We start from the raw sequence: 25,005 nt of genomic DNA, 5'->3' as shown, positions 1-25,005 counted from the left end.
TCGCAGGCCGGTGGGATAGTCAGTCATACACCTCCAGGGTCCTTATTCTATGGAGGTGCTTCATCGTCATCAGCTCCTCATCAATCTAATGTAGCTGATCAGGACGACGACGACGACGATGGTGATGATGATGACATCGAGGAGTCACAACCACTGATACGAAGAAATCCTCCTCGAGACCGACAGCCACCGCCCTGCGGAACACATTTACGTCGCATGCATCGATAGATTTTGTTTTTTTATTATATTTGTATTTAGTTGTTTATTGGGCTTTTTTATTGTAATTTTTTTATTTATCATTTAATACTTACTTTATTTCATTAATTTTGTTGGATTTATTTTAAATTATTTTGTTAAATTTGTTGAACTTTTTGTTAATATATTTGGTTAATTTTGTTTATTACCATTTAATATCAGTTATTGTAATTTGTTTATCATTTACCATTTAATACTTATTGTAAGTTTGTTGTATTTAAAATTATATTCAAATACCAAATTGTTATTGTTTTGATAAAATTTAATAATTGTGCTCGATAACTTTCTTTAGTTTATCACTTATTGTAAGATCGAATGACATTAACTTGAAGTAGATGCAAATTAAAGTACATGAATTCTTATTTGATAAACAACTACATCAGTTCCTTATCAATTTTTACTTGATGACAGCAGAAGTGGACATGTTTTTCTAGTGTGTCCTGAGTTTCTACAATGCCCACATCTTCTGTCTTGTCTAGATCTTTCTAGAATATCCATATCACAATGAATTCGATTGGATTTTGGACGACCACGCTCCCTCAATAAAGTTGGATTTGGTACAATCGGAAGCCAATCCTGAACCTCATCAGGGTCTTTGTCATTACCTATAGGGGGAACTCAAATTCGTATACCTTAAAAACTGCAGCTAGTAGGTATACGGAATCCACAAAACAATTATATTCTTGAAGTGTATATGAGCAAGCTGCTATCACATGAGAGCATGGATACTTCAGAGCTTGAAAAAACCCGCAGTCGCACGTTCTGTCCCGTAGATTTACTCTTAACGACACACCTTCAATCCCTTGAAGAGGTCGCGACAACTCTGTGACACGAAACATTTCATGTCTTCTAGAGAAGCTTGTTTCAGACATTCCTTTTGATGCAACATTTTTTTTGTAGATCTGCAACTAATCTAGGGTGATAGATATGATTGTCTTGTATCCAGGTTTGAGGTTGTCCCCCGAGCTTCTCAAAAAGCGCCCCAAACGAAAATATGTAATTTTTACCAAAGCCGCTACAGGTAAGTGACGTGCACCCTTTAATATTGAATTGATTGCCTCAGCCAAGTTGGTCGTCACGTGTCCATATCGATATCCATCATCATATGTGTTCGTCCATATTTCTTTATCGATGAGGCTGATGTAATCGTATCCTTCCTCGTTTTTCGCCTGCAAATCTTGAAGCATTGATTCAAACGTTTGAGGAAGTAGTTCGTAACTTGATCAAAAAATGTATAACTTACTAACTTGCTTTCTTTGCAAAATTAAAATGATCGAAAGAAAATAAACTACATCAGTTTCACTTACCCATGCGCAAAATAATTGACGCTCATCATTCTTCTTGTACCTTCCATGGTAGTTCGCAGCAATGTGTCGGAGACAATACCTATGTTGGATAAAGGGTGGTTGCCACATTGGACCCAAAGACTCCATTGCTGCTTTGATCTCAACTCCGCGATCTGAAATGACACAGATTGTTTCCCTCGTGATAACATGTGCACGTAAGTTTCGGAGGAAAAAAGCCCAAGAATCTGTATCTTCTCCTTCAACAAGAGCAAAAGCAACTGAAAGAATGTTGCGATTGCCATCTTAGACAACTGCCAATAATAAAACTTGCTTGTATTTTCCATACAAGAAAGTCTCGTCGATGTGGACGACAAGCTTGCAATATTTGACAACATTAACGCACTGTGGGAAAGTCCAAAAAACCCGGTAGAATTGGCATCAATCGCGAAGAACTCGATCATTATGATATGTATAGGAGGTTTCGAAGTCCACAATTGTCCCAGGATTCAACCTCCGCACCAGCCTAAACCAGCTTGGAAGTTCGTTGTAAGATGCATCCCATTCGTCATGAAGTTTGACAATGACATTTTGTTTTGCCAACCAAGCTTTTTTATAGGAGACAGTGTACCCATACTGCGATTGTATAACTGAAATCAACACAGCAACAGCTATATGAGAGCTTGCTTTTACCATAGGCATGATGGCTTGGCATATCACTTCAGAGTCCAAGTTGGGATGATCTTGGTTGACCCCTCCAGCACAACATGTGTGAGGACCGTTGTGTATTGTTAGTTCCCATCTGTTGTTTTTCATCTTCCTCTTCAATACGCGAACCATCCAATTGCATCCGTTTTCGCGTCGGGCACAGTAGCATACATATTTTTATATCGTGGAGCGGTCGACTCTCGATTGAACAGAATTACGGATATTGTAATTTTTTATAGCCATCATCGCTTCTTCTTTGCTTGAAAACTACATGCCTAAAGATAACTCACCATTATTTATTGATGAGTAATATCCGTAGTTACTGAGATGAGACATATCTGCAAATTCTAGCTCGTACATTGCACCATAATCAGCTTCATACATGTGTGCTGGAGGGTCAGTTTGTGCCACATTTAATGGAACTTCATCTACGTTATCATCATCATCGGAGTTGAATTGAGGTGATTCTGGGTGAATGAATAGTCCAGTCTCAGCACCATCCGCACCAGGCTCACGAAGCGGTTTTTCTGGTGGAGATGATGGTTCCTCCATGCTCTCCACATTTAGGTCGAAGAATCTACTACTTGCATGCCTTCCCCTTGAACTAGAAGGTATATCGACATTGAGATCGAAAAAGCTCGCAGTCGAATGCCTCCCCTTAGAGCTTGAAGCCATCGTGTCAAATGAAAACTACACAGATTGTTGCGTCGATGGCATCTCCATATTAAGGTCAAAGAAATTTGCAGATGAATGCCTTTCCCTTGAACTGGACGCGATGTTGCCATATGGATTATTCGTGGACCCACCTCGGTACATATCGTAAGGAGTTGCGGATGAATGTCTCCCCATTAAAGTTGATGTAACGGCACCATGATGCGGATTCCCAATTATGGCGTTAAAATCATTTCACATTACTGTAGTCGTGCTGTCAACTTATTCAGCCAGCCCATAGTGGGAGCTTAATGACTGACCCCGAACAGCACATACTTGAACAAACTTTGCATACATCTCAATATCGTCGTCTGAATAATTACTTTGAGAATCAACCATCATTTCAACATCATCATTGTTCGATAGTTCGAACGTTGTATAAGTTAATGGAAACAATGATGTTGGAAATCTGTACTGCAACGACTACATTCTTCTACTACTTCCAACATGAACCTTCCTCGAAATCTTCGTTATCAGCTCCTCAAGAGTTATGTTTCTATTGAATGATATTTTAGCAAACTCATTTGATACGAAAACAACGCCGATTTCATCTTCTCGAATTTCTCCATTATAATAAACAATAGCTGAAAGTTGCGCCATTCTTAGAGTTTAAAAGTGCGACAATTTTATATCTGCAAAAAAACAACTGAAACAAACATAATTAAATAAATAAAATATGAATGAAAATATAACACAATAAAATTTTTACACATAAACGTAAATAATTTAAATAATATAATTTTATATTATTACCTGCACCGCAAAAATATTTCAATGTATGCTCCCGCTTTCCCCTTGAACTGTCATAGAAATTAATTGAAAACAATTATTATAATATTTTTTCAAATAATCATAATAAACAATAAGTATAATAAAAATATTATAATAAAATTACCTTATAACGAAATATCGAACGAACTTCTGAATTAAATATAAGAGGATTGCCGGGTGTTATTTACTGGTAAACGTGACTCCTGACCCGCGTTATAACCCTATGTGTCGTAAGGTGCGCCCTAGGGACCGTGCTTTAGACACGTGTATTCATGTTAGCGTAAAAAGTATTGCAGGGGACGCGCCTTACCCAATGTGACGTCATATCAACGTAAAACGTGTTGCAAGAGCGCGTCTTACTACAAAAGATGTTAGATAAAAAAATAATACGAAGTATGTCTGACAAAAAATATTATAAGGTATACGTGATATTTGAAGAAAAACGCCCCCAATTTGAGCGTAGGCAACAATTTTGAAAAGCCCAAAGAAAAAGAAAAGACAGTCGTAGATCTAGCTGTTTCAACTTGAACGCTATATTTGTGCGTCTAAGCTCCATCTTGTCTCAAACTACCTTTTCCCCTTTGAAGCATTCACACAAGGAGGAAGAAGATGTCGTGGCAAGCGTACGTAGATGATCACTTGATGTGCGAAATCGAAGGAAACCATCTCTCCGCCGCCGCCATCATCGGCCATGAAGGTAGCGTTTGGGCCCAGAGCGACAGTTTCCCTCAGGTCTTTTTCTTTTCCTTCCGCTCTTGATTTTTCGTTTACTTTTTCTCTTTCTTTGATTTGATTTTCGAGTGAAAAAGATTGATTTTGACTTTGGGATCTGAACCTTATCATTGATTTATCTTTTGCATGCTTTTTTTTCTCACTGATCTGATTTGATCCTAAAGGATTGATTCACTCTTGATGGACTTAAATTTTGTGGGTTTTATGTTCTTCAAAGTCGGGATTTTTTTTATGGTTTATTTGTTTATTTGAATGAATTATTGACAGATTTTCCCCTTTCATGCTTTGGAAATCTGTATTAGTTGTGGGTTCGTTTATTTGTAGTTTTATTAATCAAATGAAATGAAGATATGCTAATGGATCTGCAGGTGGCCTCAGCTTTATAGATGATGATAATAGATGTAATTAAAGGATGAAATGTTTTTACCTCCACTCCTACTGTTTGTTTCAGTTTTAAAGCTGGTATACAGGCTTAAACAGTGGGATCTTATGTTTTTAACTCTCTTTTTTTGATCAAGGATTTGCTCATTGCTTCTCGTTTTTATGTTTATTTCAGTTCAAGCCTGAAGAAATTATTGCCATCATGAAGGACTTTGATGAACCTGGATCACTCGCTCCGACCGGATTGCACCTCGGTGGCACAAAATACATGGTGATCCAAGGTGAACCCGGAGCTGTTATCAGAGGGAAGAAGGTGATGCTCTCCGGCTTTTATCTGTTTCACTTTTCTATAGCACTGTAAAACCTCATTTGCACATGCTGTCTCTTACAATCTGCTGAATAGAAATCGTCTTTATGCTTTTACATTTTGTTCGGATTGTAATTTTAGTTCAACCATTATTAGTGAAACCCCGAAACTTCACTTTCAAACTTATGCAACACTTAAGCTTATTCCAAAGTGATATTATTGATGATTAGCTACCCGGATTAGGAAACATTGATGCTGTACTTTCATGCCTACTCAATATGCACTTGTTTTTGATGTTACGCTTTTGTATACATCTGTTATTTGAAGCTTTCCTGCTCTGATATTTCTTAGGCAGTGTCTTTTTTTTTTTTTGTGATATGCAATCCAATACTGTGTAACTATTCTATCTATTCGGTAACCTATCGCAGAAATTTTGTTTTCTCTGTTATGGGTGTATTCCAAGCTTATTGACATTTTAATTTCAGGGAACTGGAGGTGTTACTGTTAAAAAGACCAGCTTGGCATTGATCATCGGAATCTATGATGAGCCAATGACTCCCGGCCAGTGCAACGTGGTTGTTGAGAGGCTCGGCGATTATCTCAACGATCAGGGTTATTGATTCTCTTTGTTGTGGACTTATTTGTTGTGATTCTTATTGGCTTTTCTATACCTAAAAAATGTACGGTATTATTAGTATTTACAATCATGGGAACATTTTTCGGAATTGAAAGGCTTGGTGTCTGTATTTTGTTCGATAGGTACCATCAAGATTGTTGAGTGAGGTACTTTATCTTACATTTACAGTGGGGATTCTACTTTTCTTTTTAATTTAATTGTCAAGGTTGTTTATTTGATTTGTGTTTTACTTTAAAACAGACTTAGGTTGTGAATGTATTTGAATTTAACACAACAAAAATAGCATAACCTGAACGTTCTAAAATTTATATATTTGTAGTTATATCAAATTCTTTATGCGTTTTTATAAGAAATGTATTTATAGAAATAAGGATATATTATGCGTTTAGTTATTATCTTTATTTTGTTTTGATATTTAAATTTTATTTTATATTTTAATGATGACATAATATCGTTTTATGATGACATGTTAACGTTATAGATAAGTGTTGTGAGTTAACGTTATAGGTAAGTTTTGTGAGATTCTAAAGTAAAACTTAAATTAAATGTTAGGTATGGTTTTGAAAGAAAATGAAGTTTGGGTATTAAAAGCGAACAATAATAGTTTAGACACTAAACATGTATTTTTATAAAAATGAATTAAATAAATATTATAACTTATAAAAAATAAAATTATAAAATTAAAATTTATTTATAAATGATCATGAAACTATAAAAAAAAATTGTTATCCAATTAAGAGAAACATTTTAGTGAATATAACATGATAGAGAGAAGCAAATCTCACATAAACTTGATTAACAAAAAAGTACGAATATCCACCTACCCCTAATTTCTTCAGGATACAATTCTATAAAGTCAATGTAAATATGAAGTCTTGGATGGGTATGGATCCGAACCCAATAGGTTCCGATTCAACCCGATCATGTAGGGTTTTTTTTTTTAATTTCGGGTTCGGTTCGGGTCAAGTTTTTTTTAAAGTTAATGTTTGGGTTGATTCGGGTTTGAGTTTAGGATGAAAAATACCCAACCCGACTCGACCTGGAAAAATATAATTTTATCTTATATATTTAGGGATAATTACAATAATACCCCTCAATATATTATTTTTTTTCAATTAAATCTATATTTTTATTAAATAAAAATAATATTTTTATTATTATTTCGGGTCTATTAGAGTTGGGTGAAGGGTGTAAACTTTTCGGGTTTACAAAAATAAAAATAAAATAAAATTCACAAAGAATTTAGATTTGAATTCTGAGTTTTATTTTATTTTCATTTTCAAAAAAATAATAATAAGATATATTTTTAATTTTATAGTAATTTAATTTTTATTTTTGGTATTTTATATTTAATTTTTTTGAATATTTTTTATTTTAAAATTTAAAATAGTTTTATTTTTTTTAAAAATAAAATAAGCCTACTAACTTTTTTAGAAAAATCAACTTGGCACTCGAACTCGATAAAAAAAACATCAAGTTATCTCATCTGCCACATCATCAACCTGTGGAAAAGTCAAACAAGTTGTGCGTGATTTCGGTGCATGAATTGTGTAGAAAAAAAAGAAGAAAGAAGAATTGAAATTTTCAGCAAGGTAGGCAACGAAAAATAGGTAGTTGTTTTTTATTGAATTTGAGAAATGATATAATTCAATTTAGTCATTGTACTTTATGGTATTTATAATATTAGTCCTTAAGCTTCAACTATAAATACCCTATCTCATTTAGATTCAAAACCATCCCAAATCATTCTAGCTTTCTCCCAATACTAGAGAATTTAGAGAGTTTCTTAAGAGTTGTTTTCTCCTTTTTATCAAGAGAGAATTATCATTGTTTTCTCCTTGGTAGATCGAGAGAAGTTGTAATTCCTATTTTCTCAGAGTGAAATTCTTCTACCATTGTCTGTAATTTTTACCCTATAAAATTTAGGGGTTTTCCACGTAAATTTTATGTCTCTTTTATCTTCATTTTTATTTTCTCAAATTATCAGTTGCGATTTTGCTCTATCCGATAGCCGTCTTTCGCAACAATTGGTATCCGAGCCAGATTTGAGTGTGTAATATCTGCTTATTGTCTTTGTGGTTGCCACCAAAAGGTGGATCCTCCAACATAAGAAAGTAAGAAGTTATTACCCATTCTTTGAAGGTTCCAGAGAACTATTCACGATAGTGAAATAGTAGGAGCTATCCATAAAAGAAGTTATGACAACGAAATTTGATATTGAAAAATTCAATGGGAGAAATTTCTCATTGTGGAAATTGAAGATGAAGGCCATCCTGAGGAAAAACGGTTGTCTAGCAGCTATCAGTGAAAGGCCGGTGAATTTCACAGATGACAACAAATGGATTGAAATAGACGGGAATGCTATGGCAAACTTTCATCTAGCATTAGCAGATGAAGTATTGTTAAGCATCGAGGAGAAAAAGACAGCTAAAGAGATATGGGATCATCTCACCAAATTGTACGAGGCCACATCGTTGCACAATAAAATTTTCCTTAAGAGGAAATTATACACTCTCCGTATGCCAGAATCTACTTCAGTGACGAAGCACTTAAACACACTGAACACGTTATTTCCTCAGCTTACATCCTTAAGATGTACAATAGGAGAACAAGAACGTGCTGAACTTCTACTTCAAAGTCTACCTGATTCGTATGATCAACTCATCATCAACTTGACAAACAGTAATGTCACCAGTCTAGTCTTCGATGACGTAGCAACTGTTGTTCTTCAAGAAGAAAATCGGCGCAAGAACAAGGAAGATAGACAAGTAAATCTGCAACAAGCAGAAGCGTTGACAACGATGAGAGGGAGATCAACAGAACGTGACCAAAGCAGCAGTCACAAACATGGTAGATCGAAGTCGAGAAGCAAGAAGAATTTAAAGTGCTACAACTGTGGAAAGAAGGGTCACTTGAAGAAGGATTGTTGGAGTCTAAATAAAAACTTCAATCCACAAGGTAATATCGCAAACACTTCAGATGATGGAGATGCTCTATGCTATGAAGCGTCAACCACCGTGGAAGGTAGAAAAAGATTTGTAGATATATGGCTCATTGATTCGGGAGCAACATATCACATGACCTCAAGAAGAGAATGGTTCCATCAGTATGAACCTGTCTCAGGAGGATCTGTGTATAGTTGCAATGATCATGCCTTAGAGATCATTGGCGTGGGAACCATCAAATTGAAGATGTATGATGGAACAATTAAAGTTGTTCGAGATGTGCGGCACGTGAAAGGCCTGAAGAAAAATTTATTATCCTACAGATTGTTGGATAATAATGCAAGCAAGATTGAAACACGGAAAGAAATCATGAAGGTGTTCCGTGGAGCGCTTGTGGTACTGAAAGGCGAAAAGATAGCAGCAAACTTGTACATGCTGAAGGGAGAAACTTTGCTAAAAGTAGAAGCCTATGTTGCCTCATGTAGTTCAGATTCTGCAATGATATGGCATCAGAAACTTAGACACATGTCAGAACAAGGAATGAAAGTCCTTGTGGAGAAAAAGCTACTTCCAGGCTTAACAAAGGTATCACTTCCTTTGTGTGAGCATTGCATAACAAGTAAGCAGCACCGGTTGAAATTCAACACATCAAATTCTAGAGGCAAAAATGTTCTAGAATTGGTTCATTCTGACGTATGGAAAGCACCAGTTACATTCCTAGGTGGAGCAAAATACTTTGTCTCATTTATTGATGACTACTCCAGGAGATGTTGGGTGTACCCTATTAAAAGGAAGTCAGACGTATTTTCAACTTTTAAAAACTTCAAAGCACGGGTGGAACTTGATTCTAGAAATAAGATCAAGTGTTTCAGAACACATAATGGAGGAGAATACTCAAGCGAAGAATTTGATGACTTTTGCAGGAAAGAAGGCATCAAAAGACAGTTCACAGTGGCAAACACTCCTCAACAAAATGGAGTGGCAGAGCGGATGAACAGAACATTGTTAGAAAGAACAAGAGCAATGTTGAGGGATGCAGGCCTAGAAAAATCATTCTGGGCAGAAGCAGTCAATACCACCTGTTATTTGGTTAATCGAGCTTCATCAACTGCAATTGAGCTGAAGACACTAATGGAGATGTGGATTGGTAAACCACCTGATTATTCAAACCTCCATGTATTTGGAAGTATAGTGTACGTGATGTACAACTCCCAAGAAATTTTGAATTTAGATCCAAAATCTAGGAAATGCAAATTCTTGGGGTATGCTGATGGAGTAAAGGGGATATCGTGTGTGGGATCCCACTGCCCGCAAAGTGATCATCAGCAGGGATGTTATCTTTGTAGAAGATAAACTACAAAGAAAAGAAGACAATGATAACGTTGAAAATTCAGAGACTACACAGATACATGTGGAAAAGAAGTTTGAACAAGGTGATTCTTTTGAACCAGAACCAACACATTATGAACAAGAACCAGAGAGTTCTGAAGCTCCAACAACTCGTCAATCAAATCATGTGAGAAGACGTCCCAATTGGCACTCAGATTATGTTATAGAAGGTAATATTGCATACTGCCTTTTAATAGAGGACGGTGAGCCATCAACATACCAGGAGGCAATAAACAGCTCAGATGCTTCACCGTGGATGATGGCGATGCAATAAGAAATCGAAGCCCTTCATAAAAATAATACATGGGACCTTGTGCCACTACCACAAGGAAGGAAGCCAATTGGTAACAAATGGGTCTTCAAAATCAAGCGAAATGGTGACGATCAAGTTGAGAGGTATCGTGCAAGACTGGTGGTCAAAGGATATGCTCAAAAAAAAGGTATTGATTTCAATGAAATATTTTCTCATGTGGTTCGACTAATAACAGTTCAAGTAGTTTTGGCAATGTGTGCTACATTGAACTTACATCTAGAGCAGCTAGATGTTAAAACAACTTTTCTTCATGGAAATCTTGGAGAAGAGATTTATATGCTCCAACCTGAAGGTTTTGAAGAAAAAGAAAAGAAGAACTTGGTTTGTAGGTTGAAAAAATATCTGTACGGTCTAAAGCAGACGCCGAGGTGTTGGTATAAGAGATTTGATTCCTTCATTATGTGCCTTGGATACAACAGACTTAATGCAGACCCTTGTACTTATTTCAAGAGGTATGGTGATAAAGATTTTGTTATATTGTTGTTGTATGTGGATGACATGTTGGTTGCAGGACCCAACAAAGATCATATTGAAGAATTGAAGGCACAACTGGCTAGGGAATTTGAAATGAAGGACTTGGGATCAGCAAACAAGATTCTAGGGATGCAAATTCACCGAGACAGAAGTAATAGGAAGATTTGGCTTTCACAAAAGAATTACTTGAAGAAGATCTTGTCACGATTCAGTATGCAAGATTGTAAGCCAATTTCTACCCATCTTCCTATTAACTTCAAATTATCCTCCAGTATGAGTCCTAGCAGTGAAGAAGATAGGATGGAGATGTCTCGAGTGTCGTATGCATCGGCAGTGGGAAGTTTAATGTTCGCTATGATATGCACAAGACCAGGCATTGCACAAGCAGTGGGAGTGGTTAGTCGGTACATGGCGAATCCAGGCAAAGAGCATTGGAATACAGTAAAGAGGATCCTGAGATACATCAAAGAGACCTCAAATGTTGCATTATATTACAGAGGATCAAACTTATTAATCAATGGGTATGTAGATTCTGACTATGCAGGGGACTTGGATTAAAGCAAATCTACTACATGATATGTGTTCAAAGTTGCTGGTGGAGCTGTAAGCTGGGTTTCAAAATTGCAGTCAGTTGTGGCTACATCCACAACAGAGGCAGAATATGTAGCAGCTACACAAGCCAGTAAAGAAGCAATTTGGTTGAAGATGCTTTTGGAGGAACTTGGGCACAATCAATAGTATGTCTCTCTATTTTGTGACAGTCAAAGCGCCTTGCATCTAGCAAGGAATCCAGCATTTCATTCAAGGACAAAGCACATACGAGTTCAGTACCATTTCATTCGTGAAAAGGTGAAAGAAGGGACAATAGATATGCAGAAGATCCATACCAAAGACAACATAGCAGATTTCATGACGAAGGCGATCAATGTCGATAAATTTACTTGGTGTCGATCATCTTGTGGCCTGTCAGAAACGTAAGCAACATGAAGGTACAAGGTAGAAAGAATGGTGTGAAGATATGATTATTCTAATCAAATCTTCAAGTGGGAGATTGTGTAAAAGTCAAACAAGTTGTGCGTGATTTTGGTGCATGAATTGTGTAGAAAAAAAGAAGAAAGAAGAATTGAAATTTTCAGCAAGGTAGGCACCGAAAATTAGGTAGTTGTTTTTTTGTTGAATTTGAGAAATGGTATAATTCAATTTAGTCATTGTACTTTAGGGTATTTATAAGATTAATCCTTAAGCTTCAATTATAAATACCCTATCTCATTTAGCTTCAAAACCATCCCAAATCATTCTAGCTTTCTCCCAATACTAGAGAATTTAGAGAGTTTCTTGAGAGTTGTTTTCTTCTTTTTATCAAGAGAGAATTATCATTGTTTTCTCCTTGGTAGATCGAGAGAAGTTGTAATTCCTATTTTCTCAGAGTGAAATTCTTCTACCGTTGTCCGTGGTTTTTACCCTATATTATTTAGGGGTTTTCCACGTAAATTTTGTTTCTCTTTTATCTTCATTTTTATTTTTTTGCTCTATCTGATAGTCGTCTTCTGCAACACAACTACCGTAGACTGTCATGTCAGTACCGAGAAGTGTCATGTCAGTATCGTAATGGTCAACGATAGAAACCGTTGGTCAAAGAATTACATTTGATTATTTTTCTAAATTCGAGAGCCACGTTGAGTACCAAAAAAATCGAGGACCACATTGATTTTTTTGATGAAGTACAAGGACCTCAAATACCCTTTTGCCAAATATATATATATATATATATATAATTTCTTCTCATGTCATCTAAGATTTGTCGTTCTTTGATTATCTGTCTTGTTCTCATTTTATTGATTAAACTTTTTTAAAATCTCATTAATCTTGAAAGAAAATAATTTTGATTTATAATTATCATCGTTTAATCAATGTGAAATCAAAATTTATTGTTCTCCTCGTCATCTTTAGATTTTGGAAATATTCCAGTGTCAAAAAATATCAAAGAAAATATGAAAATTCGGGTTTGAAGCTTTTGGAGGATTGCTTCAAGACCTATTGTACAGAATTACAATAAGATTTATGGAATTTTTGTATGAATTCTAAAAATTGTCATATGATGCTAAAGAACTTAGACATGATGTTAAGAACTTGGACTTGATAAATGCACATTCCACATTTATATTCAGAGCACGGCAATGGACACAGCATTTACATTATCATCCTCATTTAATCATCCCTAGAAAAAAAACATCTTCATGTTTTTCATAATGATGCACCAAACACATAGCCCCGGTTTATGATAAATGAGATTAATGTCATCAGAAAGAAACCAGGAATCCATGAGCACTCGCTACGTTCCAACCGTGATGCATCAGCCAAGGCAGTCGTGTTACTAGTTGCAGTTTTGTTGATACTGCATCATAATCATAATAACAACTTAGTACATTTAATGTTGGATCCGGTCGACGATAGCCGCATGGGGAAACCAAGGCAATGAAGAAATATATTCGATACATGAGATGCCATGCTTCGGAATATAAGCTTACCCTCTAGCCGTCAGATAGATGCAATTGTCATAGCCTGCATATATAATTAGGAGAATTAGTTTCTTGGAAAGGAAGACCATCCTAAAACCAAATTCTAAACCAATCAACAAACAGATCATGGTTGTTTGTTTATCAAGCAAGCATGTTGTTTGTTTATCAAAAGATGGTACAGAAAAGTTGACTTAAGCTAAGAATAACATCTTCGAGCCAGCTCAGGCAGTACAAATTGGGATGGATAAACAAGTGCAATGCAATCTTTCAATCCGATTTTGAAGAAAATAATAGACTTACTGGGATCCTTGTCAACTGTGGCCCCATTTCCTCCAAAACTGCATGCGACGTCGGTGGCCCCGTTTTGCTGGTAGTAACTGTTGAATGCAAAGGAGGCATGAGAAACTAGATTATCCGGCTCAAAACACGGTTGACTAGGCTGAATCGCAGAGCAATCCACATTACCGGGACCGCAAGCCCAATCTATAGCACTCTGCAAGTCCAGCTCAGAAGCCTTGCTAGAAGCGATGCACCAGGTTGTTCTGTTTGAATTGGTATCATTTGACCTATTTGTCATATCAATGACACCTTTTCCAGTGAAGTCAAGGTTATATACACTTGTTTTATCGGGATAGAATAGGCCCCAGTTTCTCTCCGATTCCAGTCCGGGCTTTCTGTTCTCGTTAAACAATGAGAAAATATAGACATCTAACTCTTCACCAGGCTTAGCAGGAGTGCCAGTGCCGTTGATGACATGGCGAATTAAATTGGTGTTATATGTCTGGGCATTGTCTGGAGTTGCAGCTCTCTCCTTCGGTGAACCTTTCGAAGGCCATCCAGTTTCCGTGACCATAACCTTAATTGTTTTGAAATTTAGAGCCATCAGGGCAAAATAAAGGGCATCTATCTGGGCATCGAACATGTTGGTGTAAAGTAGACCGGTGTTCGGATCTATGACTTCTGAGGATGACTGAAACAAAGCATAATCCAAAGAGATTTTTTTTGGAGAGTCTCTAAAAGCATAATAAGGATATAAATCAATCATAAAAGGTGACTGATTCTCAGCTAGGAATTCCAACATAGGTTTCAAGAAAAACGCATGGCTGCTGTTGAAAGCCCCGGCGGAAGGCGGGAACGATCGGGACAAAATCCCTAGAGAATGCGCACTCGAAACTTTGATCCTCTTATGCAGACCAACCTTTTTCAATGCTATTAGGACATTGTGCATGGCAGGTACAACCAAGGCAGAGGCATTATCGTGGCTCTCAGTGACTTCAAGACCTACGGTGATGTATGTGATCTTCGTGGCAGGGTAGTTCGGGAGGATGTTGTTCTTTAGCCATGAATCTGCATTTGATTGGAACTGGGAGAATGCCAACAAGTCGGAATTCGGAACTCCAACCATAAGTTCAACTCCGGTGTTTGCAAAGGCCTTCAACACTTGGATATTAGAATCGTAAATCCGAAGGTACTTAATGTTGTGAAGTTTTACCAGTTGTGCTACTTTATCCGGCGTCGGAAGATCATCAGCATTCCTTCCGTAGCAAACTCCGACTATGCTCCCGCTGCAGAAATCTGTCATAGCAATTGACATCAGACAAAAGTCCTCAACTAACATAAAAAAATGGATCTTTCAGCAACTAAAATGCAAGATAACCCACCATGTTTCAGAACATACAAAAAGATTTTCAAGTTATCCTAGTCTAAAGATATCACACAGTCCAAAATTCGTAACATTCTCCACACAAGATTTTCAAGTTCGGAATCATTTTTAATATCATTTCAGTAGCTAAAGCAATCCTCACCTGTAGTTAACTCAATTCCTCTAAGAAATGAACTAATGATCATCTATACTACACCAACTCTTAATTTTAACCATGTCCGATACCATCCTCAATATTTTTGATATCCGACACTCACCCACAACTCCGACTCTGTATAGACTATTATCAAGGGATCCACAGGCTGAAACAATGCATCTGATGTCATGCATGATCTTAAATACAAATGGATAACAGCTTGTCTACAAACATTTAATATATTTTAATATACGAAGGCAGAAACAAATAACCCAGAGATCAAGTAATCAAAACTAAGAATACCCAGACGAGAAAGAGAGTAAAAATGCAAGAAAATATTGAAATGCAAGCAGAATACTAAAAAAAAGGTAAGATTTTTTAGATCAGAAGAAAAGTTGGTGCTCAAAATCAAAGATTAATGCTTCAAATATACAAAGATCTAAGCAAAGATGAATATATTGTGGATAGAAAGATAAGAGGGGCATACGTAAAAGTAAATGGAGGAAAGAAATTGCAAAGAGAAGCTTGAATCTTGAGGCCATTTTTCATCCAAAGAAGATTATTATCTTCTTCTACTTTAATCCTACTGGGTTTTACTTTTGGCAACGTTCTTATTCCTAGTGAAATGAACTAAGGCAGCAATGTTTATATCACACTCTCAGTCTTTCACTCTGTTCAAAATGTAAAGCTCGAGAGTGAGCATTTATGGTTGGTTCGGCTGGCTGGCTGAGGTTTTGATGCACCTTTTTTTCCCCGTCTGAGAGTGAGAGTGAGAGTGAGAGTGAGAGTGAGAGTGAGAGTGAGTGTGAGAGACCGGATTTTAGTATAATTTTTGTGAGTTTCATTTAAGAAAGCTTCTCGGTTCCGCTCCTTTTTGCCCGTTGAACATGTTTGTTCTCTTGTACGGGGAGAATATAATATTGAAGATACAAAAATTACCGCTTTTAATCAACCATAGATGAAATGAGCCAACATATGCACAAACAACAAAGCTCGGGAAACAAGGTTTATTGGCCCAATAAGCCCCACAACAAAATTATTTGCCCTAATAGGTCACAATGAAATTTATTTTGCAAACTATGAAAAAAGCTACACTGCATGATAAATTTATTATGTCGATGTGATAAGTTTACTTAAAAAATATTTTTAATTGTCTTAGGTAAGTGATCCCATACGAGTCAATATTATAGTATATTTCCAACAACTTGTCATGTCGACAAAACGAGTCCCCTAGAATTTATTTTTTTAAATTCAGTACATAATTTAAAAATTATAAGAAATTAAAAAAAATATATGAAACTCGTCACGTTGAGGTGATGAGTTTCACTGAAATTTTAAAAAACTAGCCATTTATAGATGTATTAACTTATTTTCGTCCAAGGTTTATTTAGTACATATATAATAATATAATGTAGTTTTTGAAAATATTTTTTGGAAAAATATAATTTAAACCTTTTCAAACTTGGTTTTGAAAATATATAATACAGTTTTAAAAATACGATTTAAAAACATATATTATATAGTTTTGAAAACATATTTTTGAAAACGTATATTATATAGTTTTGAAAACACATTTTTGAAAACGTATAATATATAGTTTTTGAAAACATATATATTGTATAGTTTCGAAAACATTTTTTTTGAAAGCATATATATTATATAATTTCGAAAACAATTTTTGAAACCATATAATATATAGTTTTAAAAATGATTTTTCTTTTTTTCTTTTGGAAGCATATATAATATATAATTTTTGAAAACATATTATTAGTTTTTATTATATATTATATTATATTATATTATATTATATTATTTTTATTTTATTTTATATTATTATTATTATTATTATTATTATTAATTCTTTTTATTCAGTTTTTGTTTTTTAGGTCCAAGAGCCCATTTAGTTCATAGTGCAGTCCAATTGAGCAAGTAGACCTGATCCAGCAAGCAAGCCCTGTTGGGGGTAAGCGTGACCCAACCCAATAAGCCCAGTACTGAGTTAGGGTTGTGTAAACCCTAAGGGTGCGTTTGGTTCACAGAATGTAATATTACCAGTGGGAATAAAAGATTACCAGAGAATAAGATTAATGAGAATGTTGCATTACTGTGTTTGGTTGGTTTGGCAGAAATGTAAGATTACATTGTTTGGTTGAAGGAATAAAAGATTACTGAAATGTATATTTTGCCAAATTGTCCTTGTTCTATATTTTTTAACAAGTGAAATTCTAAATATTTAAATAAAAATTATTTATATAAAAATTCTATTTGTTGATAATATATTACTTGAGTATTTAAATATATCATGTATTATTTTAATTTTAATTAATATTAAAATTTACATAATTAATTTAAAAATATATTAAAATTTTACATCAACATTTAACAAAATGTTTACATTGTGAAAATTCTTCATAGATATTCATAATAATAAAAAGATGTAAATTATTTTTGTTATCTAAGATATACGATTTATTATATCTTCTATATACAATAATTTATTTATTTATCTTTTATATTTATACTTAATTCTGCATACTTTATCATTATTATTTATCTCATGAATTTATATTACATAAAACTAACGTAAATCACTTGCTGAGGAATCAAGCCTCTCGCAAAAGCGTTCCACTACTTCAGCATTGAACCAGTTCTTCTTCATCAACAATGTAAAATGAACAATTAGTACTTATAATCCACATTTGAAAAAAATATGCTTCATAAATGAAACGAAATTCGTACAAAGAGTTCATAGATGCTGATCTACACTCACATCTAAGCTAATCGATCACATAAAAAAAGGCTCATAAAAAATGTCATTTCTAAAGTTAATGAAAATCACATGCCGGAGAATCGAGCCTCTCACAAAAGCGTTCCACTTCTTCAGCACTGAATCAGTCCTTTTTCATATGCAAAGTAAAATAGGCAATTCGTACCTCATCATCATACTTATAATCCACAATCGAAAAAATACACTTTTTAAACTAAACGAGGAATGTACAAAGTAAGGGTAGCCTTCAATGCTAAATTTCTCCGGGGCTCTTTCGACAAATGACTTTATGAAATAGAGAATAAAGTTCCCACATTCTTTACTATTTCTTTGTTGTGGCACCTGAAAAGATCAAGGGTCTCTGATTACAGTTCATATTTTCAATGAAAAGTTGCATATTTGGTGCATAATTCTTCCAAATATAGCTTCATAATCACACACATCATTTGTTTTCAATATTTTCAAAACAAAAATCAAATAATAAAAAAGAACCAACCAAACAGGTCTCTGACTAATAAATCAATGAACAACAGAAACAAAGGAAAGGAAAGGAAAGGGGGGGTGGGGGAGAATAGAAGAAGTAAATAATGGAATACCAGGATGCGAAGAACCAATTTCGATCGGTATTGAAGCATCATCACCATGTTTTTTCTTTCCCATCGACCGATTTCTCTACCAAACACAACCGAAAAAAGAATACAACCTTTTAAAAACAGAGCCAGTGAGACTCTCATTTAACTATAAACACAGCCAAGCAGAAATCTACAAGTAAAGGCTTTCAAAAATCACATTGGTGACACACAACCAAGCAGAAATCTACAAGTAGGATGCTATCACATTGATTGACATTCAAGCAGGAAAATCCATTTGTGTTACTATTAAATCCAGGGTTTCCTACAACACTAATACCTCCCCTATTTGTTACTCCTGAATGTCTGTGGGAGCTGCCATGAGATAACTGTAAAATGACATTCATAAGAAAATGAAGTACATGTTACAAGAATGTAAGATTCTATTCCTTCCTATTGATTTTCATTTTTTATTTGTTTTTGTCCCAAAGACATGCATGAAGGGTAAATGAAACATAAATAACTTCTACTGCAGTAATCATAGGAAGTTAAATCATAGTATGATGGGAATATTATAGGCACATTAGAAAGAGAAACAGAAAGATTATTTGATGCAAATCTTCCACCAGAAAAGCTCTCAGTAGGTTGTTGAACCCCAACAGTTGGAACATTACTTAATGTTGAGTTTCTTGATGCGAGTGTACCAGGCATGTTAGGAACATTAAAGCTACCATGAATATTATGCAAGCCCTGAATATTGCCTGCAAAACAAACAATACAATTGCATGAGTTTCGAAGAACTTAATTGTGTGGAAATCCAGCAAAATATACCCACCAGCATGATGCAAAACATGAGAGGCTGCACCAGACTGACCAGAGAAAGATGTTGCAAAAGAACATCCACTACTGTCTGGAAGATTTGTTGTTGATCCGTTGATAGAAGACTGCAACCAGATACACATTATAATTTCCAGTTGATAGAAGACAGACATGTAATGCAACCAGATACCAAATTTGGTTTTAAATTTTGATTAAAAAGACAGTAGACGATAAATGGAAGAATATTTCCAAACATTCCATCATTAATGATCCGTAATTACTAATATTTCGAACCAATTAACATTTAGCGATCATTGACCTATAATCAATACATTTCTACTCTAAGTTCCTAAAACCAGTACGCCAGAACGTACTGATATGGGAAAGCACATACACATATGCGCAAAAATAGAGATAACAGAATCCAATATGTTGCTACTACAAACCATGAAAATATAGATCAGGTTATTATATGCTAAAACAACTAAATGGACCTACAAAAGATACATATTTCATTTAGACAAACTAAAAAAGGGAAGTCCGTAAACAAGATTGATGTTTTAAAAATATTGCAACTCCAAATAAACTGTTCTCCGTAAACAATGAAGCATGTCTTACTATTTATGAAGTTTTAAAAGCGGGGAAAACCATAAGAAATTAATTCAAAAACTTTGGGCCTTGAAACCATTTCACAGTATTCAAATTAAGGAAATTTTGCAAAGTAAGAAAAAACTACAATCCCTTGACAAACCATCCAAATAACATCAATAAAACAAAGCCAAATTCGCATCAGCCATGATAATGCAAAAGCTTTTAGGCCAAAAGACAAGAGCAAAAGAAAAATAGAAATAGTCATTGTAATTGATTCAGTATCATCTTAAACAAACTAATCTTCCGTATTTCATTGAAGAGGAAATGTGGAGAAAGGGAAAGACAACTACATATATGATATTCTCTGTGGAGCTATAAATTTCGTTTCCAACAACTAAGTTTTCAATAATTATAAAAGAAATGAATGGAAAAATGCACTACTATTCAGGTCAGTTCAGTTGAGCTAATCGACCGTCTCTCCACGCTTTCCACGGTTTCTCAGTAATCAAACAGAAAAATCAAGCATATAGTTCACTATCCTACTAAAATCATTAAAACAATACATTCAAGAAAAATCATAAGATCAAATTTCAGCCAAAAAAAACTTAGTGCGATTGGAGAACGAACTCAGACAAGTCATGATCGAAACCCAGGAAATAGTGAAAAGATAAATTAGGTGCTTGAAACCCTGAAAAAATTAAACAAGCAAAACATTGTAAAGAAAGGGAGAGGAGAAGAAATATTACTAGGAGAACGATAAATTTTTCACAGAGAGAGGCAAGCTCTCATGGGGAGAAGAAGACATTGCAGAGCTAAACGGGGAAAAGAAGGGTATTTTAGCCCTTAACACGGGAATAAAAGAATACCTAATGGATGTGTGGGAATAACATTTCCAGGAATAAACACACTTGGGAAAGAAATATTACCCTCCTTTTGGAAAGAATACCCAACCAAACATGGGTATCCTTAGTCAGGAAAAAAATATGCCTGCTAGGAATTCTAAAATACTTGATCCAAACGGGCTCTAAAATGTCAAGGGCACCACATGGAGGGACCAAACGACTGGTGGTAGCGCGCTTGAAGGCCACGCGCTAGCAGTGTTCGAAAACTGGCCGGGATTTTTGCAAGATTAGTGTAACAGCTCGCAAGAACGACACTCGACCGAACATCCAGTGAAAGAATCGAATGGAGATCCCGCCCCTTTCGGGGCTACAATGGTCGGGTTCTTGGCTATAAAACGCCTCCGACTAGGCCATCAAAACACAAGGGAAAACCATCAGAGAAGCGAAACAACATATACGAAAAAGCAACAAAAAGCATCAAAAACAAATAGCAAGAATGAATCAACCAATAAGACACAAAAATCACAAAAGAAACAAAATAGTTTTCGATTTTTAATGTTGGGAGGAGAACGGTCACCAGGAACGAGAGACTTCACCGAGAAAAGGTAAAACCCAAAAAGTTTTTTCCTAGATCTACATTAATAGAGACATTTTTGTGATGTTTGAGGGTTGGTTCTGACTTTAGGGTGTAGAGATCTTTCGAAGGGGTAGATTTTAGGTCCCCGACCACCGGAGGCGGTGGCCGGTACGGCGGACCAGTGGTGGTCGGTCGCTAGAGGGGTATCTAGCCCTAGGCCGATGGGGAGAGAAAGGAGAAAGTTGAGTGAGTTTAGGGGAAGGGTGTTTTGAGAAATGAGGGAGAATGAGTTTTTTTTATTTTAGGGGGTATTTATAGGGGGACTAGGTTGTAATTATAAAAATTATAAATTATTTTTGCAGTCCTTAGACTTTTGATGCGTAATTCATTTGGCCACCTTTTGTAAAATTGCCCTTGAATTTTAAATTTATTCAATTTAATCACTGTTTAAATTTTTGATATTTCGCAATTTAGTCCCCTTACATTTTGTTTTTCTCTTGTAGCTCATTTTTAGCATCAATTTGGTCCATAAATTTTAATTTGTTCCAATTTAATCATTTAACACTATCTTCATTCTTTATTTTTAAAAATTTGTTATTTTTATTTCTTCTAAAATTAATATTTTCTTCATTTTTATTTATTTTAAATTTCTTTTGGAATTTAACATTTTTTCATTTTTATTTATTTCTCTTGTAATATTATTTTACTTTATTATTCTTTCTTTTTATCCTAACTTTATTTTTATTCTTATTTCTCAATTTAACCTTTTTTAAAAATTTTCTCTTTGATTTATTTAACATTCACTTATTTTATTTTACGATCTAACTTTTTTTGACCTTTTTTAGGGGGAATTTTAATTGATTAAAGGAAAGTAATTTGGATAGAATTTTAAATTCTAATTTAACTTTTAACTTTTGCAATTAAGACAACCGAGAAATTAAATTAGTATCGAAAGGGCAGTCGAGGGTGCTAATCCTTTGTTGACTGTAATCGACTCCCGAATCCGATTTATTTATGGTAAAACGTAGATCAGGTAAGATGGTAAATTAAGGTGTCCGATCAACCTAATGATCGGTGGTGGCTCTAATACATTTATTTAAGTCGAAGCCCAATTCCAAGCCCACCCGAAGGACGGTTACGATAACTTGGCGACTCCACTGGGGAAAGGTAAGTGAGTCAGGCCAAAATTAATTTCTGGTTGTCTTCTTAAGCAAAAATTGTAAGTTTAAATTTTAATTTATCTTTTTGATCCTTATTATTTATCTTTGATTATTTTTTTTAAAATAAATATTTGTACTGATGTTTTTTAATGATTCTATCTTTTTCAAAGATTCATCTTAGACTATATACCCGAGCTCCAAACCCTTTCATAAGTGAAGGTGAAAGCTATGCCTTCGTGAGAATTTATTCTCCGTACAGGCCTAGCAAGTAACCTGCAGGATTCATATACCTTTTGTCTTCGTGTGAATTTATTCTCTGTACAGACATAAGGGAATGTGTCCTCTTGATTTTAACTTGGTTCATATGAGCTTGTGATGGGCTTAAGACTGAGGGTTTGGCAAGCCCAAGGGGGCACCAGCAAAGAGAACTCGGGTACCTTTTCTTAGAACCTAAACCGAGATGATACAAGAAATTAGAGCCCACCCCAAAACTTCATTTCAAAACCTAGGTTGTTTGAGTTATTCCCTGCTTTATTTTTTATTCGAAGCATGCGAACTAGAAATATAGGCGCTTAGGATTTATTCAAAAAAATTAACATGTGAGATTGAGATCATGTCCAGATAGGAATAATAAGAGTGTGGGGTAGATATCCTGTGGGGTAGGAATTTTTATTTACATTATTATTTTGATTATTATTTTTGTTTTACTAACTTGTTTCCCTTTAATTTTTTTCTTTTATTTTTATCATTTTGCATTATTCAAAGAGTTGTTGATCCACAAAAAGTGTTCGTTAAACCCAAATAATTTGCATTATGGACAAAGGGATTGTATTGCAAGAGGTAAAAAATGAAGAGGTCCGTCTATGGTCAGAGAATACTTAGAGGGAAAAAGGAGACAATCTGTAAGGTAACTATGTGTTAGATCTGGTTGGTTATGCTTCTTTCAACCTTAAACAAAACAATATTCAAAAGTTACGGAACATTTGGGAAGCTGGAAAAATGACAAGAAACAGAGATTCTACCAGCGGTATAGTGATATTGCACATATACTCTATGTCAAATATACGAGCCCCTAGTTTAAGCCTTAGTGCAATTTTGGAATCCGGGGTACAATTGTTTTACATTCAACCAAGAAGACATGGTGCCCACAATTGAGGAGTATACTACTTTACTATATTATGAAGGAATCAAAATGGATCGGGTCTACACCAAATTTATCAAAAGTCAGCCTTTCAAGAATAGGTTGGCAAAGGTTGCAGTGTAAATGAAAAGTGGGTAACTGATCGGATTCAGCACAAAGGAAAAGGAGAAGGAATTGCTTGGACCAACATCAAGAAATTAATAAGGAATCATCCTCATGAATGGAAGGTGATCGGCCTTTTTACACTAGGTATCTATGGCTTGTTATTTTCTCAAAAACTTTGGGATACATCGAGGCGGCTGTGGTGGAACTGTTTGAACAACTACCTAAACGAGTGAACCTTGCGCAATCAATCTTAGCTGAAACATTTCGTTCACTAAATCATTGCAGAAGGACTGAGGGATGAAGATTTATAGGATGTATACATTTTCTTTAAGTTTGGATCCATAGTCATTTTTGGAAGACTGATGGAATTTATTATCGTCGATTCAACACCACTTACTTTCCTTTGGAGGAATTTCTTACACAAAAGTGGCGTGAAGGCATTCCGAAGAAAAAGTGGATAATTGTGTTCATGCACCTTCAAGATAAGGACACTGTCTTGAGAGCCCCTTAACTGACTTATAGTGACATTCTTTATCGACGTGGAGACTCAGAAATCATAATATTACTAGGATTATGGGGAGGAGTCGGTTACTCTCCGCTTTCGGCACTTCGGTAGTATGGGGCACATCAGTTTGACTTAGTTACACATGAGATATTTGGATCAAAGTTTGCATACCATGCGGACAACTACAAGAAGAAATCAAAGATGTAGTTGAGTCATGGAAGAATGTATTTTGTATGGATTTCGTAGCTGCTAAAGTCATGCTTACTCCAGATTATATAGAATGGAGGAAGCTAAGCAAGAATGACACTATTCTTATACCAGATCATGAAAATACTCGGACCATGAAAGAGCATCTTAAACCAATTCCCTCCGAATTAGAGATATCAAAGAAGAAATTCGAAGCTGAAAAGAATGAGCTGAAACAAAGACTAAGGGAACTCGAGGATGATAGATTCCAATAGACGTTAGATGTCGATACTAAAAAAGATCAAGTAGACAAGCTAGAAAAGGAATATAAGAAATTCTTCTTTGAGTTGAAAGATTTGAAAAAAGGGTATCAAGAGCAAGTTTAGAACAATTCCAGTTTAAAAAGATCTTCCGAATACTGGAAAGGTGAAGCCAGTAGCCTGAAAAGGAAGTTCGAGGGACAAGATGAAAGAGAGACACTAAAATAATAATTAAAGACTTCCCAAAGATGTTGTTAGA

General features: G+C 35.2%; 2 protein-coding genes and 1 non-coding gene across 3 annotated transcripts; 2 read left to right on the top strand and 1 right to left on the bottom strand.

The window, feature by feature from the left end:
* The first annotated feature begins 4,296 nt into the window (after window positions 1-4,296).
* On the top strand, window positions 4,297-5,963 carry LOC120159283 (profilin-3). Its single transcript, XM_039169916.1, has 3 exons — window positions 4,297-4,460; window positions 5,017-5,154; window positions 5,634-5,963. The coding sequence occupies exons 1-3, from the start codon at window positions 4,338-4,340 to the stop codon at window positions 5,766-5,768; spliced, it is 396 nt and encodes a 131-aa protein (XP_039025847.1). The 5' UTR covers window positions 4,297-4,337; the 3' UTR covers window positions 5,769-5,963.
* A 7,128-nt stretch (window positions 5,964-13,091) lies between these two features.
* Window positions 13,092-15,926, bottom strand: LOC120159273 (glucan endo-1,3-beta-glucosidase 13-like). Its single transcript, XM_039169905.1, has 4 exons — window positions 15,712-15,926; window positions 13,726-15,000; window positions 13,435-13,468; window positions 13,092-13,301 (listed from the first exon to the last, which is right to left on the bottom strand). Exons 1-4 carry the CDS (start codon window positions 15,764-15,766, stop codon window positions 13,151-13,153), a joined length of 1,515 nt encoding a protein of 504 aa, XP_039025836.1. The 5' UTR covers window positions 15,767-15,926; the 3' UTR covers window positions 13,092-13,150.
* A 3,469-nt stretch (window positions 15,927-19,395) lies between these two features.
* LOC120159325 lies at window positions 19,396-19,476 on the top strand. Its single transcript, XR_005519343.1, has one exon. It is a non-coding gene; the product is annotated as a small nucleolar RNA snoR35 (small nucleolar RNA).
* The last annotated feature ends 5,529 nt before the right edge of the window (window positions 19,477-25,005 follow it).

This window comes from Hibiscus syriacus, unplaced genomic scaffold (genome assembly GCF_006381635.1).
Source record: "Hibiscus syriacus cultivar Baekdansim isolate YM2019G1 unplaced genomic scaffold, ASM638163v2 tig00111356_pilon, whole genome shotgun sequence".
Classification (NCBI taxonomy): domain Eukaryota; kingdom Viridiplantae; phylum Streptophyta; class Magnoliopsida; order Malvales; family Malvaceae; genus Hibiscus; species Hibiscus syriacus.
Note: the sequence above shows the minus strand (reverse complement) of the source record. Positions and strands in the feature narration are given on the sequence as shown.

Coding starts and splice junctions, on each gene's coding strand:
- LOC120159273 (XM_039169905.1), bottom strand. CDS start 15,766: ATGGCCTCAAGATTCAAGCTTCTCTTTGCAATTTCTTTCCTCCATTTA. Junction 15,001..15,711: donor TTTCCTCCATTTACTTTTAC/GTATGCCCCTCT, acceptor TTGCTATGACAG/ATTTCTGCAGCGGGAGCATA. Junction 13,469..13,725: donor CACAGTTGACAAGGATCCCA/GTAAGTCTATTA, acceptor TTATATATGCAG/GCTATGACAATTGCATCTAT.
- LOC120159283 (XM_039169916.1), top strand. CDS start 4,338: ATGTCGTGGCAAGCGTACGTAGATGATCACTTGATGTGCGAAATCGAA. Junction 4,461..5,016: donor AGAGCGACAGTTTCCCTCAG/GTCTTTTTCTTT, acceptor TGTTTATTTCAG/TTCAAGCCTGAAGAAATTAT. Junction 5,155..5,633: donor CTGTTATCAGAGGGAAGAAG/GTGATGCTCTCC, acceptor TTTTAATTTCAG/GGAACTGGAGGTGTTACTGT.